We start from the raw sequence: 22,246 nt of genomic DNA on the forward strand, positions 1-22,246 counted from the left end.
ATGTAAAGTTTGGTACAGATCTGAGCATGAAGTCTGAAGTGATAATAACTTCCTGTTTTATGGTGAACTGTCGATCTTTGACACCAGGCCATGGACACGGCCATTGACAAAAACTGACAGCACCACTTTTCATCGTCAATGGCTTTAGAATACACAGTAGTAAATTGAAGTCAATCCGAGTAATTCACTAGGACGAGTTTGCTTCTGTACGGACCTTGTAAAAGGCCATAAATGAGCTGTAATCACACATTCAAATCAAAATGGCTGACTTCCTGTCTGATTTCAGGTATGGCTCCAAGAGGCTTTTTTGTGTGTTTGGGGATGATACATTTACCACAAAAGTTTTGTTTTGCCTTTAGAAGGCACAGCAGAAATTTGAAGTCGATCGGATTAATTCTGTAGGAGGAGTTTGTTAAAGGAGCACCCTGTAAATGGTGAAAAATGGGTTAAAATTGCATGTTCAATTCAAAATGGCGACTTCCTTTTGAGTTTAGGGTATGGGTTCCAGAGGCTTTTTTGTGTGTCTTGACATGATACATGTCCCCAAAAAAATTTTGTTCATGTAGGTTAAACTAGGTGTAAATTTTTTCCAACTTTGTAGGTGGCGCCATGGAGCTATTTTGCCATGCCCATGTGCAAGACCCTTAAAATACGTAATTTTTCGCCACGCCTGACATGTGTGCGAGGTTCCTCGCATGTTTCATGCTCGGGCCCAAATGATAATCATAAGACTGATAATAGTAATTGTAACAGCAGGTATCACTCCTTGAATAACTTTGACCTGGATGACCGGGACTCTTCACAGACATCTACTGTATTCTCCTAAGTTTAACTAGCCTAATCAAGTAAGATGTTATTTTCAAACGGATACATTTTGTCATACAAGGAATGGGAATTTTAATATGTATAACTCAGAAAATTGTCCTCCTTTTTTCTAGTTTTTGCCTGTTACATGACGTCTGTGTGCAATGGGACCGGAAACTAATTCAAACATTGAGGCAGAACGAAGTCAAGGAAAAGGACTTGTTCGAATGTACAGGCTTGCAGTCAGGCGCAAGAAGGAAGTCCAGTAGAGCAAACAAATCCAGAGGAGCGAGGCAGGTCATAAACAGACAGCAGGTCAAAACACGTAGCAGACATCAGGCAGAAAACAGGTGCAGCTGGAACACAAGTGCACAACACTGACAACATACAAACAGACAACAGGAAAGGGCTGGTGAGCTGGTTATATGCACTGAAGTACTAATATTTTACACAATCTTTAAAATGTCTGCGGAGCGTGTACTGTTTCAATTTTCAATCAACATGTTCCACTTGTCAAACAGGCAAGAACTTTCCTTTTCCACATGTGTAGGGAATCATTGTCCCCTGGCAGCCCGTTTCATTGTCAACATCCTTTGTTGCTCACCTCCGTTCTTATGTTCTGGCTTTTGCATTTGTGTTTTCCGTAAATGCACTTGCAGCATTTTGGATATGTAAGTCGTTTAACACATCTCGGCCATATTAAAATCCCCTTATCTTAATGACTCCATGGAAATTAGCTGATTTGACTTTGACTGCTTTGACTGTACTGACTGGAGTGTTTTTGAGGCTGCAGCCACTGACCTGGACAAACTAAACGACACTGTGACATCTTACATCAGCTTTTGTGAGGACATGTGTGTGCTGACTAAAACCTTCCGCACATACAACAACCAAAAACCCTGGTTCACAGCGAAACTCGTCAGACCAAAGAGAAGGCCTTCAGAAGTGGGAACAGAGCCCTGTATAACCAGGCCAGGAACACACTGACTAAAGAGGTCAAAGCAGCAAAGAGGTGCTACGCTGATAAGCTAAATAACAGCTTTGCAGCCAGCGACCCTGCGTCAGTGTGGAGAGGCAATCATCCTGTTCCCCAAAAACCCTCCATCTCTGGATTAAATGACTACAGGTCTGTCGCCCTGACATCTGTAGTCATGAAGTCCTTTGAAAGACTGGTGTTGGCCCACCTGAAGGACATAAACAGGCCCCCTGCTGAACCCCCTGCATTTTGCCTACAGGGCTAACAGGTCAGTGGATGATGCAGTCAACTAGGGACTGTATTACATCCTGCAACACTTTGACTCTCCAGGGACAAGGATCCTGTTCGTGGACTTCAGCTCGGCGTTCAACACCATCATCCCGGACATCCTCAGCACCAAACTCACCCAGCTCACAGTGCCAGCCTCCACCTGTCAGTGGATCACAGACTTCCTGACTGACAGGAGTCAGCCTCTTCTGGGACGGTGATGAGTCGGCCTACAGACGGGAGGTTGATCAGCTGGCTCTCTGGTGCGGTCAGAACAACCTGGAGCTTAACACGCTCAAAACTGCGGAGATGACCGTGGACTTCAGCAGGAGCCCCCCCCATTCTGCCCCCCATCACCATACTCAACAGCCCTGTGTCTGCTGTGGAATCCTTCAGGTTTCTGGGTTCCACTATATCCCAGGACCTGAAGTAGGAGCCCAACACTGACACCATCATCAACAAGGCCCAGCAGAGGATGTACCTGCCTAAGGAGCTGCTGATCCAGTTCTACACAGCCATCATCCAGTCTGCTCTCTGCCCCTCCATCACTGTCTGGTTTGGATCTGCCACAAAAAAGGACAGGAGCAGACCACAACGGACAGTCAGGACTGCAGAAAAAATCATCTCCATTCAGGACTTATACATTTCCAGAGTCAGGAAACGGGCAGGAAACACTGCAGATCCATCTCACCCCGGACACAATGTGTTCCAGCTTCTCCCCTCTGGTAGGTGCTACAGAGCGCTGTATGCCAAAACCAACAGACTCAGGACAGTTTCTTCCCACAAGCCATCACTCTGATGAACAGCTGACTCTGACTCACAGTGTCAGGAACGATTCCTGTGCAATAACCCAGTAACTCTACCACCTGTTTACTGGCTATCACCTACTATTTATTCATCATTCTCTATTTCAGAGCTGTTCATACTGTTCATTTTGTATATTGTAAATACTGTATACCAAATCCACCTACCTCATGTATCTAACACCTGCACATAATACTTATTTATTCCAGCATTCTTTGCCCTCATCACAAAGTAATGTATGCTTGTATGTGCACCTGTATATCACATCCACCTCCGTCATGTACATAATCATTTTCTCCTGCATCCTTTGCACTCTGCTCATTAAGCTATTGTCTCAGTCTGTCTGTTTTTGTTCATAGTGTGTATATATATGTGTTCTCAATACTGTAGCTTGTGTTTGATTATTGTTGTCTTATTGTATTATTTTAAGTAAGCCCGTCCTGAGCAATAATCCAGAGTCAAAATCCTTATATGGTACACATACCTGGCAATAAAGCTGATTCTGATTCTGATTCTGATTTTGGACCAAAATGTTGCTGTTTCTAATGCTCCAAAATGTCTCCTACATGTATTGTAGTGTTGTTTTTTTCATTATGAATGTATAAGTAAATCTTCATATGAATTTTTATGTCAATACTAATAATAATAATTTTACTCTATCACCTAAAAAGCCACCATCAACAGCAGGTACATGTTTTTTTTGTGTATGTGTGTTGTTTTATCCTGCAAACCAGTTTATACAGGTTTCACGAGAACTTTATTTATACAAAAACAAAACAAAGTTTATTGTCTGGTGCCGCTTACACAACAGGCCAAAACAACAACACACAGGTCCTCAATCTGCAGTTTTTTTCAATGTAAAGCAATAAAACTGGATTGAGATGATTGTAAAAATGACAACACAACATAATAGGGAAACTGAGCTGTAATCAAAAATGAAAAAGTAAAATATGAGCTGAAACCTTGATAAAAACACTCAAACCAAATGCGATCAATCTACTGCATCAAAGTCACCATCAACACACACCAGCAATACAGAAACATAAGTTTAAAGCTATACAGAAAGTGTGCTAATACACAATGACAGCACTATATGAGCTAAGCTTCTACAGAAAATATGAAGAACATCTGATGACTGAAAATCCTATCATCTCGATGAAAGCTGTGACCACGCTAATCGCTCTAGGAGAATAAAGTCAGTATGCTCACTGAACTTCAAAAGAAACTATGAATATCAAACAGCAAAACAGAAAAAAAATTAAAACAGTCATATGCCAAAATTCAGCAGAGCTCAAAAAGCTTTGAAGCCGCCAACACCTCGTCTCAGAGCGCCTTAAATCCACTACATTCACTTTCAGAAGAGTAACAGTCTAATTTTTAAAATACGACAATCAAGAAAAGCTTTGCATCAACTTCTAATAAGGGACTGTGTTGCTACAAAGTTCATGCAACGTTTTATTAGTTTTATGACCAGCTTCTGTGCTGTTCAATCAAACTTAAAGGTACGCTGGGTAAAAATTCTATTAAGTGAATGTTGATTGGCTTTAATCAAACCCACATAACTTTATTTAAATCAACAGTTTCCAAAGATACCAAATGTGTCAGGCTGAATTTTACAGCAGACACGCAGTCTTGACTTTGGATATTTCACTCAGTGGAAACACTGTATAACTTAATTGTAGAGCTGGAACGTGATGATATAAAATATATACATATGACATTAAAGGATTGTCAAAATTTACCGACACTGCTGGGGAAATCTAAACGTTTATCAGGTTAAGAGAAACTCATTTCCAGCATTTACTTTATTGCAAAGTTTCCTTATTTCCCCATTGCTAACCTTTAAGTTCAGTTTTTATTGACATTTGGACAAACCTCTGAATCTCCGTCTGCATTGCTCATGTTCACTGACAGCTGTTACCACCAGCTGGACAAGCGGATACTGGTCAAAACTTATGTCATCTTTTAGATCTTTTAAAACAAGGCTAAAGATTTTTCAGTTTGACACTATTAAATTAAACGCTGGACCATTTACTCATGTTTAGTTATGGTTGTTAATCTGTTTTATTCTATGTTATCTAATTTCTATCTTCTATTTCATTTAAAATCATATGTCTTTTTATATTTTCTTGTGTTTCTTTTATACCTTGTCTTTATGCTTAATGTCCTATGTAAAGCACTCTAAATTGCCTTGCTGTTGAAAGTTGCTTTACAAGTAAGCTTCCCTTGTCTTAGCTAGCTAGCTGCATCATGAAAAATACACATTATCCATATTTTACCCCACAAACTTTTCATCCAGTGTTAATCCCACATAAAATGAAGGCAGCACGAATCATCACAAGATACTGATGTTGCCTCATTTAAATCCCAAAATGTGAATCTCTTTGTGTTGTGCAGCTTTAATGTTTATCTAAGCGATCACTGATGCTTTAAACTTCACTCTAACTTCATCTCCTTCCTCTTATTTTGTGTACAGAAACCAGTCTGATGTTGAATCCATTTTATTTTTTAGACAGGATCCTCAGAGACCAGCTGAGGCCTGCATGGACCAAATTTCACCTTCCCAGTTTTGTCAGTATGTACAACATTATATGTACATCCAGATCGACACACACGAACTACGTCAACATTCATCTTCCTTTTCAAAGTTTTATCAACCGTTTCTTTTCCTTCCAGCAATCTTGTGCAAATAAAACTCTCCCGCACTTTGATCCTGGTCACTAATCACAACCTGTAACCTCTAAAATTTTGACTCTAGACTTTAGACATTTGAAATAAAGATTCTCACATTCAAGTTGTTTAAATTATGTAATTGTTAAAAACTGTCAACACATAAAATTTACTTGACTTAACACCCTAAAATAGATTAATTTCCTGATGAGTTGTTGGTGTCAGTACCGATACTCATCTCACGTCTTCTGTTTTAATACAATCTTGCAAATAAACATGTCCATCATCCTTGTCGACCAATCACAGAACTTCTTTCTAAATCCTGGGTATTACAAGCTTTCTCAAGTGTCCCGCCTCCTCTTCCTGCCAGCGATGTCTGATCCGACATCTGATCTACTTCCTGTAATCTTCTTCCCCTACCCGGGTGGCGGTGCCCTCCTCTACGGGCCCCTCCCTCTTGGTTTCCATGGCGACCTCGGTGTAGGTGACCCCCGGGAGCACCGCCGGCTCCGTGACCTGGGCCTGGACGTGGAGCTCGGGGTTAGCCTCGGCATCTGCGCCCTCCTGGCCCTCGGCGACGGCTCTCTCCTTCTTCAGCTTGATGCGAAAGGACTCTTTGGTCGGAGCTTTCTTGGCGATGTTCTCCTTCAGCCGCTCGCCGGACTGCTTCAGCCGCTCCCCGGCTTGGTGCATCTTGTCCCTCCGCTCGGGCGGCATCACCTTCTCGCCCAGGTTGTGGAACTTGGAACCCAGATTTTCTTTGGTTTTGCTCATGTTCTCTTTGGAGAAGGCGGCCTTCAGGCTCTCCGTGCCTTTCGCGACTGATTTCTTGAGGCGGGCGGCTCGCGAGGGGTCGGCCTCCTCCACGCTCAGGTACTCCTCATCAGAGGAGAGGTCGACAGGGACGTCGTAGGAGTCGGGCTCGATTTCCAGCCCGTCCAGGCCAGACCCTTTGGATGACTTAGTGACGGCCACTGATGGGACCTCAGTCTCACCCTATCGGGAAGAAAATAGAGACAACTAAGACATAGAGAAGCGAGCAGGCAAGGCTGGGCAATAAAACACATCATAGCATGAATAAATCTTTTATAGCTCAAACCACAAGTTTGCCTCAATGGGCTTTACTATCTGCATACATGTTGAGCTGTGAGTGCTGCCAAAATGTGTCTTAGCAGAAAGCAGTACTGTGGCTGACCGCATCCTGTTTAGCTAGTGACAGAGAACTGACGCCACTGACGTCTTGCTGTCGCCATGCACACACAAAGCTGAGCTCCAAACCTGCGTGCTACATTACAACTTGTCTTGTCGACATCAGAGGCATCACTAAGTACTTTCCCTTTGTGTAAGCAAGTTACTTCCAGCTGTCTTTATGATCTCTGACTTGACAACACATTGAGGAGTAGGAGGCCTTCAGGGCCTTTCACACCCATGGTCCAGACTTGCAGGTGTTTTCACTTATCTGCCTGCTTGAATAACATGTCCCTCTCTAGCTGCACCTGTTCAGGCAGAACGTCCTACACCTTTTTCATTCTTATTGCAATGTTAAAGTCGGTGACCTCACACAATTTCAAGTTTTACTCTCAAACTTCAACGCAAGCAGAGTTCCAATCAGTCAGGTTAAGTGAAAAAGGCATACTCTGACATTTAGGGCAGTTTCCCTCTGCTGCTGTCTTTGTGCTAAGCTTGGCTAAACCCATCCTGGACCTGTCTCTGTACTGGACACACAGAGATTAAACTGATATACATCTAAAGCATGTGACTCAGGGGAAGACAGAGAACCAGAGGATTTAAGAAAGTCATAAAGTTGAGTTCTGCTGGATTTTTAATCTCAGAGCAGTTTCTCTTGAATCGTCTCTTTAAAGTTTTGAGTCCACTGATCAGTTAATAAAATGTCACACTGCGCATGTTGACATTCACTTGCAAGATGCCTCGCCTATCACTGTACTGGACACAGAGAGATGAAACTGAGATCCATCCTCTCATCTGTCTCTTCTATCCATTAGTGATAAATTGCTATGTTGCTCATTGAGGTGATGCAGGTCCAGATGGAAAACATGATATTCCTTTGAGATACTCCGTCAGACTTGGCCTGCAGCCTCTTGCCTCGAACACACTGGCATCTTCATGAGATCAAGTTTTTTTCTATTTTTACAGTAACTGAGACTCATTCAGAGAGGAAGCTTCTGGCAGGAACAACACCTGCAACTCAAGATGGCCAATAATAATAATGACACCCGTAGGCGCCTGAGCAAGTGGAGCAAATGCATCCCCATTATCTACTTTTTGTCTTTTCTAATAACCGTATACAGTCCCCGCGATCATGTGATTATATTAAGCAGCCTATATCAATGTCTTGTCTCTAATCAAAGTAATGAAAAAGTTCAGTCGAACCCGAAACTGATCGTTTACAACTTTGGTTGGCTGTAAATCCCAAAATTATTACATCAGTTATCAAAAGGAGCTCACATGGAATAGTCTAAATGAGTGTAATTTGGTTAAAGAGAAATTTCAGAGATACAGTAGTTTGAGGGAATATTATTGTCTTTCCCACTTTTCCAGATTTAGAAATGGTAAATGCCTTAGGACAGACCTCTTTTTATTTGGTCTACAGTCTGAAGTTATGTCAGACAGCAATATTATGTTATCGTGGCCTCAATGTATCCAAATTGTTGAGTGTCTATGGCATCAAATAATATAATCGTGAACCAGGCATCTGGGACTGGAAAACCCCCGGACAAGTGCATGTTGTATGGGCGTGCTTGGCCCACTGACTCCTGCCAAACTCTAAATGAGCTAAAAGTAGGATTGTAATGTCGCTGAAATGCAGAACTGATTTGGATTCGGCTGGATTTGGCTGTGGAGATGTGATGTATATGCAGATGGTCTAAATCAAAGAGTCGGCTCTTGTAACGTGCTCCGCTCTTGTGTAACGTGTCATAATATTAATGTTTTGCATAAACCCTGTTGATTTGATGATTATTTGAGGTGCAGTGGAGATTAAACACACAGCCATATTTTCCAACATGTGTTTACTCACCTTTTTCTGAGTTTACCATCATCCTTACCTAACACTGGACAGTTTAGCCAATGGACATTTATAGTTTAACCATCTCTGATTGTACTTTTATGACCGTAAGTCAGAGGTCTCTGCTGGTTATCCTCCCTGCCTTAGGGTGTAGCTGTCCTGTGTGTCTCCAGTTTGTTGTTTGCAGGTGGTGGACGCAGCTGATTGGACTAGAGAATGATGACACCTGCTTTGAAAGGACACCTGTGGATGCCACCCAGCTCGACCGTGTTGTGCCACTGAGTGATTGCTAAGTCCTGTCAGTTATTGAACCAGGTTTTGTATAGAATGTATAAAAAGTATTTTGTAGGATAGACAAACTTGTAAAGTGTGGTCCTGGAAACCCGTAGGGAGAAGAAAGGGTTTTTGCTAATCCTGTTGTCTCCTGTTTTTCTTGGGAGGGATCTTAGTGGCCTGTACTGTCTTTTGTTCCTTGTTTGATAGGCAAGGATATGATTTGTTTTGTTTGTTATTTTTGGCTTTAACATGCCCTCATACCTAAACCACCAAACAGGCTGATTGTCAAGTGTCCCAAAATGACATATATGGCCATTTTCTAAAACAACCAACTGGCTGTTGGAAAGTCCAACCACACATCCGTCCAGTGACGGGCTTACCCGATGTTACTTAAGTCCTGTGACGTTTAACGCGTGGAAAATATTGTAATAAGGAGCTGTAGTTTGGTTAGGTTTAGGCAACAAAACTACTTGTTTAAGTTTAGGAAAAGATCTTTTGGGTTAAAGTAGAGAAGTCAGTTATGGAAGTCAGTAACGCAATCTAACTTAGCTAAAAAATCTAAATAAATCTACCTTTACTTGATTTCTCATGGGACTCAAACGTCGTTCTCCTGTGTGAACGTTGTGGGTTTGACCCATCATCTCCCCATCTTGCCGTCTTAGGCCACTAGAGGTCACTAAAAACTTAAATAGGGGTCGTAAAAACAGCTTAATAATTGACCTACACGACCGTTTATCTGGTGAAGACAGGCTGTGATGTCTGTTTCTCAGATGAGTAAATAAATTCATCTTTCTTTTGGACTGCATGGATGGTGGCATTGGTCATTCCTGAGAGTGGAAAAAAAAGGGGGGAGACATTTCCTTTATGCTGCACTCAGATTTTCCCCTAGGCCGGGCATAACATGTACCACTACTCCACTGCAATTGGGTCCAATTACTGTTAATAGCTCTGCTCTCTCCCTCGCCCCACACAACAGCAGACTAACCTTGAAAAGTGTTTCCCAAACCTCCATTAGAACATGCAACCCCTGTCCAGCCTGTTTTCCATCCAGCCCTGCTTCACCACAACTGGCTCAAATGGGATTTTATCAATTGTGCTGTTACTTTAAACAAAGTGAAGAATGAACAATCTCATAATGAGTCATTATTATTCATCTCATTGTAAGATTGAGTGGGGCCTATACAAAATGATGATGATTTTGGGTTTTGGAAATTAACATCAGTTGGGTTAGGTGTCTTTAATCAAATGTTATTGTTTCAAAATGTTGTAATTAATGACATTTTAACCAATTTTGAACACTTTTTTCAATGTGATTTTGAATCAGTAGATAAATACCACATACACACTGACACTGTCCTGAATATTTTTGATTTGGTCCAAATTGCCCACCACGCTATAATTCTTCACCCCCCGCTTGCTCACTTTTAAAAAATAAATGCCAAACCCTAATCCTATAATTAGAAAAAGCAGGATTGTCAGATGTTTCTTGACATTTCTTGATTATCTGCTCAAACAAACCAGCTCCTGCAGCAACCTCCTTGCAGGCCTGCTCCACCTGCTGCGCCCTACAGGTGACTTTGGATGTGAAAGCCAATTAATCCTAATTAAACCGTGGCCACCTGCAACGATCACACTCATTAATCAGGGAGGAGTCGTCAGAGCGCGTCCAGACATGGTGAATGACACAATAATTACACCGGCAGGGAACCTAGGGCAAGGCATGTATTAATAACCTCGGGTGGCGGCAGAGGAGAGAGCGAGGGAGTCTCACTTATTTGTCTTTTGTATTTTTGAACTGCAAGTCTCCATTTATAAAATTTTAATTATTTCCTATTTTCTCTTATTTTAATAATCTTTCCATATGCATATATACATTTATATATATTTAATTTAATAGCTTTAGTTTAATAAAAGACTCTGCAGACCATCGGCTGAAAGCAGTAGTGGGTATTTGTGTTGTACTTAAATTCAGTTTTGAGGCATTTGTACTTGAGTATTTCCATTTTATGTTACTTTATACTTACTTATTGAGTACTAATTTAGATTCCTCTACTGCTTATTTATAGGTTTTGCATTGTTCTCAATAAATAATATTGCAGGAATATTTTTTAAACGTCCACTAGATGCAAATCAAATAATTCTCCTACAGCATGTTCAGAACTTAGCTGATGTTATGTGATGTTGTTGCAATGTTCTCTGTTAGATGCGTGACCTCTTGTTTTAATTGTGTTTGCGCCTGTTGGGGAGTTTAACTCATGAACTTGTCAGTGCTCAGCTTCTCTCATTGCCACACAGCAGAAATATTTCAAACTATAACCCATTAACTTTTCTAAAACGGCGCGCTGTTCTCTAATGTCCAGTGTTGTGAACAACAGCTGGGGCAGAGAGGCCCTGGGAGTAAACCAGCAGACCATTTATCTTTTTCTTATTACTGTCCCGTCCTTCATTATTCAGCGGCTGGCGACGACTGTCTCTAACAAAGCGCATGTTGCTTCCTGGTTAAATGAAGCTCTATATTAGGAGATGAACGGAGGCCTCAGAATAACCGACAGCACATCAGTCATGAGGAAACTCAACACTGCGACGGTCTCCTCTGCAGGCCGGACTCTGAGAAAGCCTGAGCCGCTCGGGCTGAGCTAAAGCTGGACTCAGTGTACAGAAATACAAAGAGTAAAGAAGGAGCAGCAGCCACACAGGGCGTACCTGATGTACATGAAGTTCTTCTATAAATCTAAAACTGAATTGACTAGCTGTAATTGAAAAAGATGAAGTGACAGTTTGGCAGTTAAGTTTCATGCCATCTGAGCTTTTGACTGGAGAAGTATTCCTCTGATTTGGTTTGGGTATATGCTACATTTAAATCACATACTCAAGTACAATTTTTAGGTACTTGTACTTTACTTAAGTATATCTAATTTATACTACTTCTACTTTACTACATTTGAGAGGGAAACACTGTGCTTGTAGTTACTTACTTTTAACATGCCAAATGTATCACCTTTTTAAATCTGAGGCACGTAGATTAAAGACGTCACAGGGGTTCTCAGTTACGTAGCAGGTTGTAGCTCTCCTGGGATTTACGTGAGGTCATCATCGTACTTGTACTCTCATGTAGTGAAGTTGTAATTTTTGCCCCGCAGCAAAACTTACATGATTATTTTTTATCTAGTTGCACACAATAATAACTTCCTGTACAAATTATTATCTTGTATGCAGACGATACAATATAAAATATATCCACTTTCTGGGTCCATTCTGCATAGTGAGTACTTTAAGATACTTAACTGTATTTGTTTTGGTTTTGAGTTCAAGTTGACTTCAGAGTTCAATATCTTTGTTTGTTTTTAGCTGTAATGAATGGCCTGCATGGTCTATGGTAGTGTTTTGTTTTTACGTGTAATCGGCCTAAAACATACTTTTAATTCGTTAAAACGTATTTGTCACACAGTTTGTCAGCCAGCCTCAAGTCTTTAAACCCACTGTCCTCTCAACTTTCTGTAGACGTTATACTTTTAAACAAGATCATCCAGTACCAACCTTTTTTACATCTATTTTAAAAATGTTTTCACATTTCACCTAACCTCTAAGTAGGTCAAACATTTGAATATTATGAGACATAAGAGACCTTTTACCCCATGTAGCCACATGGGTAATAAGGGACTGATTAGCATGCATACTAATGACCTACTTTAGTGTGCTTTAGCACCACATTTAAGGTAATTACAGCCAATAGTCTATGAATTCATATAATTATTACAAATACACTTGGAGAAGGGGATTTTAACACAGACGACCTTTGTTCCTTTGGTCAGTGGATGCCCACGTACCCACAGAGAGAAACAGCACTCTGCTTCATCAACTCCACATTACTTCTGGCTGGCCTTTTGCCATCAGGGCCTGAAGACTGAAGTGCAGTTAACTTTGATGTGGCTTGACAGTGGGTGTGTTTCAATCGCTTAACATCTCCCTGTGAAGTGGACTCACAAAGATGTTTACACACTGTTTGTCTGTATGTATTGTCATTATATCTAAAAACCTAAAAACAACAATTCTCAAATAACTTGTACATCAAATATTGCAGTGTCTCTAGAGAAACGAGTGCTTGTTGTAATTTATAACTTCCATACTTATGTTGGTTTGGCTAGCATAGTCTCGTTCAATATTACAACAAACGTTCAGTGCTAATATGAGCTGCTATAGTTAGAAACATAAGCTAACCAACAGTACAGTACTCATTATGCATTCTGCAGTGGGCATTGTTCTCTGGAGACTTCACAGTTCGATGGGTGCACGAGACTTGGCATTCATTTCGTGCATCATTTATAAATTATCAAGCATGTCATGATATAATCTACACATAACATAATCTGTAAATCATTTGTATATATTAATTTCTTTAGGAATGACACTGTGCATGTTGTAAATTAAACAAATCATAGTTACATACATTTCAATAGATTCGTTTTTTGTAATGGTATCAGTTTTTGTTTTAATATATATTCAATATTTTATTGTAGTAGTGTAAACTTTCCACTGTAGCAGCAACAGGTATCTGACGTGTTTACGTTACCAGGGTAACGCTCAAAGATAGTGATGTCTGCGTTTTTGGCGTTGCAGGGTCTGAATGGAGGTCTTATAGCAAGGGAAGTTCCTTTAATCGACAGGGAGCAGGAAGTGCCTCTTTCTGTACACTGTGTATTCAGACAGTTTTAGGTCTGTCCGCTAAAAGTTGATGTTTCAAATCATCAGCAGAGAATTTCCAGTTTAATCACTACACGATAACAGAGTAGCATAGGCTGGCAACCTTTACAGCTCTGTTGTGTTCAAGCTACATTACAAATTACTTTTGAACCTGACGCTGGTAAAACCTCCTCTACTGTGGTCCAGTGTGATTAACTCTTTAGCTGTAAGCAGCAGGAACCACAAACAGTTGACAAATTTCAAACACAACCCCCCTTACACACAGACGAGAGGTTAAAAAAGAGAGAGACACACCAGGTCAATAACTTTTGGTTGAATAAACACAAACCATCCAAATTGACTATCCCTCCGATCTGTTAGATAATCTACACCAGCATATCCTTGAGGATCAAGGGGGGCTGTGTCCGATCCCAGCTGAGACAAAGAGACAAACAACCATTCACACCTGCATGTTTTTGGACCCGGGAAAAAACCCACGGAGAGAACATGCACACTCCACGAAGAAAGGCCCAAAACAGCCGGCAGCTTCAAACCTAGAACCATCACCACTGCACCGCCGCGTCGATTTCATTTTCCCTGCCTTATTGTATAAACAACGATCAGCCATAACATTAGGACCACCTGCTGGTCATAATGTAGGCCTCCCGTTTGCCACCAAAACCTGACCCATTGAGGCATGGACTCTGTTCTGAAACCTTTCTATCAGAACCAGCATCAACTTTTTCCTTCCTTGGACCACTTCTGATAGATACTGACCCCTGCAGACCGTCTAGCCATCACAGTTTGGCCTTTGTCAAAGCCGCTGAAATCGCTTGGCCTTTTTTTCCTGCTTCTAGCACATAAACTATGAGGACACGATGTTCACCTGCTACCTGATCTATCCTACCTACAAACCGGTGCCATGGTAACGAGATAATTAGTGTTATTCACTTCACCTGTCAGTGGTCATGTTTTGACTAGTTATATTATTTTATCTTAGTTTGTTTGGCATTATTAACTTGTCTTATCTTACAGTATTTCATCTTCCATTATCTTTTGTTTGAGGTGTTTTAAGGGGCGGTCAGGATGATTGACACCCCTCCTTTCTCTCAGTACATTACCGCCTGTGATAAGCTGCCATGTCAGACCCTGATTCTGGCTGACAGCAGTTCATGGCGTGTCCCTGTTGGTCCCAGAATAGGTCTCTCTGTCACGGATCCAGCAGCTGTTAGCAGCACATAGCACCCCGGTTACTATTCTGAAGTCTGGTCGTTAACGAGGACAGCGCCTCCATCTAACACTGCCTGCTGAATGTATATCTATCTGCTGGCCATACATGAAGACGAGTGTTTATCTCTCATTTATCGTCATCCAACAATAGCAGCGTTTTCAAAACAAGTTTTGGGGGAGAGTTACAGCGTAATGTGATGGCCTGGATGCTTTTTCAGAAGAAAAGTTTTTGGGAAAACTGAAGCAAAATGTAATTTACATTTGGAAATTTAAAGGTTTCATGCATGAACTATATTCTGAAAAACACTAGGTCCAGTATATTGTTCTGTGAAACTGAATTTACCTTAAAAAAATTCTAAAATTCTAGTTTACCCACTGATAATGATGTAGCTTAACTAAGGTAAAGAGATTTTAGAGGGATAAGTAAAGGACAAATGAATAGATTGCAATAAATAAATATTTTTTATGGATTATCTGTGCAGTTTATGTAAAAAATCTCTTAAAATTAACCAAATATAAGATCCTAATGGGTTTTTACCCATCTTAAATCCTGGAGATAATCTATTAATTAATCCAATAATTACCCTAAATTTGCGGTGAAGCCCTTTTAAGGCACACGTTAAGGGGAACCTGTGATGTAATTTTGTAAATTGTAAGCAGTGCCCATTAAAACATACTTAATCTATGCAGAAAATCCATTGATATGTTTTTAGTTTAGTATTTTAAAGGACTGTTTTTGTATAGCCAGTAGTAAGTTTGCCAGGACTGTACAACTCAATAAATCCGTGCAATGAGCAAATCATTCCCTTAGATTATGGCCCCAGTGTGTTTACTTTACAAATTTAATTAGATTATTTTGCTCTCTCAAGTCACAAAAGGTGTTTTCCTGAATTTTAATTTGTTCCCTTTGATTAAACCCTTGCCCCAAATTATTCCTTTGGCCATACACTTGTGTGAGAACATCTGATTATTTGATTAAACATCCATTTGTTGCAGGATATGAACCATGAGAGCAAAATAAGTCATGACACAGGGCCTCTTTGCAAGACAAGGCCTCAGGATTGAGAAACAGTGAAGAAGTTCACCTCACAATTTGAGTTTTTAAAAGGCTCAAACTAATTTGTAATTAATCTAATTGCTACAGATTAATCATCATGTAGCAGAAACGGTTCACGCCTGACACCACCCCACACTCTCACTGTTTCTGACTGAGGCTTCAGATCGTGACGCTCTTCTCCTCTTGTCTGACCAAAGCTGCACTCATTCAGCCTGCAGCGGTGTGCAGAGAGTCTTTGATCACCGTCAAAAGTCCTCTCGAGTTCAGAGAAATGTCTTTTTCTGTCATCTGACCAGCTGCTTCCACAGAAAATCCCACAGCACTCCAATTTAATACCATTATGAAGTCTGTCTATCTCTTTAACGAGTGCAAGTATTCTCCCTCTCTTTGCACGTATTATGTGTCTATTTGGAGATAAGACCCCTCGTTTGGCTTATTTTTTTTAATAGATGAATCAATAGGAAGATTTGTTCATGCAAATTGTGTTGTGCAGTGGCGTGTTTCAGGTCACCAATAAGACTCTAAAGTGAATCATCTTGTTTTCACCATTTTCTGTAAACAGCCTGTGTGTTCAGAGTCGAGGGCTCTTTAGTGTTGAACTTAACCCACCTTTCGATTCCTCACATCCCTGCGCGCTCTCTCTGCGTCCACTGCTAAATGAATTAAGTCAGAGTTCATTTGAGTTAAGATCTGGCTGCTTGGCACACTTTGTCCCGCCTGAGGGAATGAATCTACTTCATTTATGATACTTAACTTAATTATGCTCCAGTTCCTCGTAAACGGAAACCTGGACCTTGGATTTGATAATCCAGAGTGCAGCAGCACTCCCTCGACAACCACTGACTGCTGTGTATTGACTGAAATCACCAGAATCTTATTTTTAAACCGTCCCCACTGTTAAAGGCCTTAAAATACTATTTTGTCAACCAGGATGGCTTCCAGCTAAAACACTAAAATTTTCTGCAGTGTAAGAAGTTGAAGTAGGCGGGGCTCAGCTGGACAAAGATTGTTTTATTATCTGCTTATGCTGCCACACAGCCGTCAATCAAATCTGATCAGACCACTCCCACAGTCCTGAGACGTTTCTGACTGTAAAGCTCTTCATGAACCAAAACTTTGCCATTGATTGTTGCACTTTTTTAATCAAGAATAGCACAAGATTTGAAACCAAATTGAAAATTGAACAACAACATTTGGGCCTGATGAGACACTTATTATCAATTAATCCAGTGGTTCCCAACATTTTTAGTTTGTTACCCTTTAAAATGTCCTGTTTACAGATTGCACATGGCCAGTTAAATCTTTATACTTTATTATATCTTTATTCACGCCCGAAGATGTGAAAGTATCCAGTCATTTACAAGCAAAAACATTTTTTAAAAATTAATTCTTTTTGTTATTTTGTGCAGCAGCAACGTGTTTCTCTGCTTTTCCATCCAAATAATCACCTCACGATCTCTCAGATTTTTGTCCAAAGAATAAAACAAGTAATTTATAAAGAAAAAAATCGTTCACCAATCTCAAGTTTGTTAACTTGGCCTTGGCTATTTTTAACTAACTACTGTATATCACTAGACTGCCTTTGTTTGTTCAACTATATATTTGTTTATTGGTTTTTTAAATATTTACTCATGATTTTCTTCTTTATTGTGCTGTGTTTGCCCAACAAATGTTGCTGTCCGCTTACTTTATTTCATTGTGAGTGTAACTGTGTCCGTATGCCTTCTTGTGTGATCCATGGGGAATAAAGCAAAGTCTAAAAAAGTTTGACAGCAAATTCTCACACATTAGACACTGAAATGAATTTTTACTTCATGAATGACTTAAACGATTAATCGTGCTGCGATTGACCGACTCATTGAGTAATTGATTCAGCACAAAAAAAGATTGTTGATCGTACAATCAGTCTCAGTATTGAGGGAAATGTTCAACCTCTGTGATTTAGAAACCCAGAAACATTTTCAACATACAACACTTTCATCCGAACGCCAGCTTACCTGATAGATAACGACGCGGAACTTGTTGCGTGTGAGCAGCTCATCCTGTGTGGATTCCACCTTCTTGACGCGAGTGTTTTGTTTCTCGACCCGCGTCCGGACCTCCTTGACGTTGGCGCTGACCTTGCGGGTCTTCTGCAGGAGCTTCTCCACCGTGCCGCTGGTGTCAGTGTGGTCCTTGGCCAGTTTCAGGACGTCACCCTGGATGATCTTGATGTTGTTCTCCAGCTCCATCTGGCGCTCCTCCATGCGCTGCTGGCCGGACTGGACGTTGTCGATGATTCCCGCCACGCGCTCCAGCAGAGACAGGATGGTCAGGGCACTGATGGGGTTCCCGGCCTCGTCCTCCACCCCGATGATCTCCAGCTTCTCCTGGACGCCCGCCGTGCGATACTTGTGCTGATCCATTGCAGTGTTTCGGTGACTAGGGAAGATCTCTCACTTTAAATTTGTTTAAAACTTGCTTTAAATTTGCAGGTGCGTGCTTTGGTTTGGGGAAGGGGACCAGGACCGGAGAGTGGCAACACCCAACCGCTGTGACCCAAACTCAGGTCTGGGGACAGGAGAGAGGGGAAACTCCACCTACCCCTTTTAAAAAAGGCCTCATGATCCAAGGGGAACCTGAATTCAGCCCTCATCGGGATGTGGGCCAGGCGGTAAACTCAGAGGGGAGCGGCATTGCTCACACGAACCCCCCACAGCTAAAAATAAAAACTCTTTGTAAGGCGACACTCTGACATTTTGGGAAGATGCAAAGCAGTGGATGACGGAAATCCCCGTCCAAGTCCTGCTCTGCTTCATTAGAGCCACACAGACTGATTCATAATTTTCCGTTATTTGCACATGTGTTCATGCTAGCAGCTGCGAAATATGTACATCAACAGCAGCTCAGGAGTCATCGTGCAGCTCTGCATTGAAAGATGCAGAGAAGCCACAGTTGTCTGGTCTGATTACACAGCGCTGGAATGTTTTTGGGGATTAAACGTTGCAGCGCTGCCCTTTTTACTTTCCCCTGGGCAGCAGAGTCCAACATTGACTCTGACTGAGATCTGAAGCTCTTTATAGAGACGATGCAGGGAGTGTCAGAGTGGCACTATTTTAACACTCACTCCTCTGAACAGCCAGAGAAGAAGGATTTATTTATTCTGAGCATTACTTATGTGCAAAGTTTACAGTGCATGTGTGAGTTGATGAGCTGTATTCATGGCAGTGATTCATTCTTGGTCTTTAGCTCAGTTTGACAGAGTCATGTTTTGCCATCCGTTAATAGTCCGTGTTAAAAAATATTTGTTGTCCATGAATACACACGTGAATGTGTTAAAACTAACAGGCATATACTAACAGCCGGCCCCCTTAATGCTGCAAGGATTCGTGACTTGCTCCAACGCAGTCATGGGTCAGCCTCAAAGAGGGCAAAGGGAGCCTGCAGGTGTAATCAGAGAGCACAAAGTGCAGCAAAACAACGCTTTGACAACAAGAAAAAACATAAGGCATATTTTGTTATTTGTGTTAGAATGACTGCCCGGATAGATTTTATTGTTTGTGTTTATTTGCTCCCAAACAGCCAGTGGACAGACTGTTTTCTTCCAGCCTGTCGATCCCATTTTTAAAAATCATCTGCACGTTTACATTGATCGGTTCTAACATTATGACCACTGACAGGTGAAGTGAATAACACTGATTATCTCTTGCAGTGGGTGGGATATGTTAGGCAGCAGGTGAACGTGGTGTCCTCAAAGCTGCTGTGTTAGAAGCAGGAAAAAAACCCAAGCGTGAAGATTTGAGCGGCTTTGACAAGAGCCAAACTGTGATGACTTGACGACTGGGTCAGAGCGTCTCCAAACTGGTCTGCAGGGGTCAGCACCTATCAGAAGTGGTCCAAGGAAGGAAAAGGGGTGAACCGGTGACAGGGTCGTGGGTGGCCAAGGCTCACTGATGTAAATGAGGAGTGACGGCTGGCCTGTGTGGTCCGATACAACAGATGAGCTACTGTAGGTCAAACTGCTAAAGAAAAGTTGATGCTGGTTCTGATAAAAAGGTGTCAGAACACACAGACCACACAGTGGAGTCCCTGCCTCGATGATTCAGAGCTGTTTTGGCTGCAAAAGGTAGACCTACATTAAGACCAGCAGGTGGTCCTAATGTTATGGCTGATCGGTGAACGTCTACCTTCATAAAGCCTCAGGATCCGTGTCATGTTTTTGCAGAATTCACATCCACTCGGACCAAAGTTAAGCTAATATTCCTGACATTTTATCATCTTAACTAAATCACAACCTTTCCTTTAGTAGTAAATTTAATCACTTAACCTTGTTATGTCTAGCAGCAAATGCCTTGACATTAGCCTTGTTTTTACAAAGTTAGCAGCTAATATTTGTGACACCGAATTACTTTACTTTAAATACTTTACAGTTTACGATGGGTTTTTATTGCATGTGGGAAATTCGATGCACTGTTCGGTTAGTGATGTTTCAATTAAGCAGATACTCTGTGCCCATGAGAAGTCATCTATGAGGAAATTCATTAAGTATCATGACTTAAATGAACGTATGTTTTGGTTTAAGATGAGACAGAAACACACTTGCTTTGGCTGAAATAACTAACGCAGAGTTAATTTTCAGCTTAGTTCCTTTCATGTTCTCCCTGGATTTGTCTTCTTATTTAGCGACATTCTGTACTTGATTCTGTCCATGGTGGGAACACTACTCCGGGATTATCTTTTTAATGAATGAATCTTGGATCGGGATGGATGTTTTCTTACAGTGTGGTCGTTTGGGGGATGAGTAATTGCTGAATGTGTTCGACTGAAGCCAGCAGCTGCTTCTGCCCCTGAATACCCTCCATCCACCCCACCACCTCCGCTCTATAACTCTATATTTACTCCGGGGCAGCGTTCCTGAGTCCCCGCCCCTTGTAGAAATGTACGACACACACACACACACACACACACACGCGCGTTGGTTTAGTTTCTCATGAAGAGGAGATGACCTCTGCTCCGGTCATGCTTCTCCTGAGGAGCGGTTTTTAATTAGAGCGGAGCTGCAAATAATGATTTAGCCCCTCCTCTCTGATGGGTGGGGACTGATAGTGACGACGTGGCTGGAGGCCAACTGTCCCCAACCTCATCTGTCCTTATTTGCAAACTACAATGTCCCAAAGATTTTTAGCAGTCCATTTACTGTCGTCAATTAACTTAAAACTGCAAGATAAAAAATGTTTCAGCATCATATCTACAGAAGCTGATTGAACAGAGGCTCGCCCGGACGTCACGTCATGACTTCATCACTCTATATGTGCAGCTATCTGACGCTTCTCCTGAAACGTCCGCAACGTCCCAGCTGTTTACAAACTGTGTGGAGGGGACAAGGACAAATGCTGTAAATGTAAATCAACAATATTAACAGGATGGTACAAATTCAGTATTTATAGGGACCTCAAAGCTGCTAAAAGCTGGAGTGCAGGGCTTTAAATGAACGTTCGTTGGCGTCCTCGCCAAATGACTTCACACAATGCTGATTAAGCATTTTACCTCCAGGTAAATCTCTCTGTATTTCGCTGTATACCAGAGTTTTTAAAGCGATGTCTATGGCGACATTATTGCGTTGGTAGTGACGTGTTTTATGTCAACCAGCAGTGACTGGTTTGCCAGAGCAGAAGGGGGAGCGACCAAGAGCCCTGTTTATTGACTGTATAGCTGGTGCTAATATGCTTTTGCTTGTGTTGTATTGTTTGCAGTCATGACAATAAAGCCACTTGAATTAAAATTCAAGCAGCTAGCAGTGTCTAAGAAGCACCCATGAAAAGGTTTTGATGCTCCAGACTAGGGTTGGGTGATGTCTACAATGAAACATTGTGATGGACGATGGCGTTGTCCTACTCTAGATAAAAAAAAACGGATAACCATTGGTGTAGCTTTTTCTCGTTGGAGAGGGACTGGTGGTAGGTTGATATCTGTAAAATATTTGGAGTAGGCTCTGTAGCTGTTACATTTACTTGAACGCCCTTGAACGCCCAGAGCTCGTTGACTGTGTAATTACTCTCACTGCCAGAAAGGGGAAAAGTTCCACACTGCAGGTTTAACTTCACACTATTTCAAGATCACAAGCTTAAAAAAGCTTTTCTCACCTGTCAGACTGTCAGACTGCGTAAAATTTACAGTTCACATGTGCCTTTTTCTGGTTGGGCTGGTACCCGTCTAGTGTAAGAGATAGATTTCTTGTAAACAGTTCAGTGTCAATATTGGCAGATGGTGAGTAGCCTCCTGCATAATGTTTACTATTTAGTATGGAATTAGGTCTCAGTAGAACAAAAACAAAAGAAAAGTATTTTGTATGCGTGGATGGAAGCGTCTCCTGTGACTGATCACACAGGTCATCTCAATAATTTGTATTTCTGCATGCACAACACACACACACACACACACACACAGTTTTTTTTTAAACAAAACATCATTAATCCGT

The 22,246-nt window shown here is 41.4% G+C and overlaps 1 protein-coding gene across 1 annotated transcript; it reads right to left on the minus strand.

The window, feature by feature from the left end:
• Nucleotides 1–5,594: 5,594 nt before the first annotated feature.
• cavin4a (caveolae associated protein 4a) lies at nucleotides 5,595–18,194 on the minus strand. The gene is made up of 2 exons (XM_046050876.1): nucleotides 17,787–18,194; nucleotides 5,595–6,517 (listed from the first exon to the last, which is right to left on the minus strand). Exons 1-2 carry the CDS (start codon nucleotides 18,192–18,194, stop codon nucleotides 5,915–5,917), a joined length of 1,011 nt encoding a protein of 336 aa, XP_045906832.1. The 3' UTR covers nucleotides 5,595–5,914.
• Between the last annotated feature and the right edge of the window lie 4,052 nt (nucleotides 18,195–22,246).

This window comes from Micropterus dolomieu, linkage group LG06 (assembly GCF_021292245.1).
Source record: "Micropterus dolomieu isolate WLL.071019.BEF.003 ecotype Adirondacks linkage group LG06, ASM2129224v1, whole genome shotgun sequence".
NCBI classification, from domain to species: domain Eukaryota; kingdom Metazoa; phylum Chordata; class Actinopteri; order Centrarchiformes; family Centrarchidae; genus Micropterus; species Micropterus dolomieu.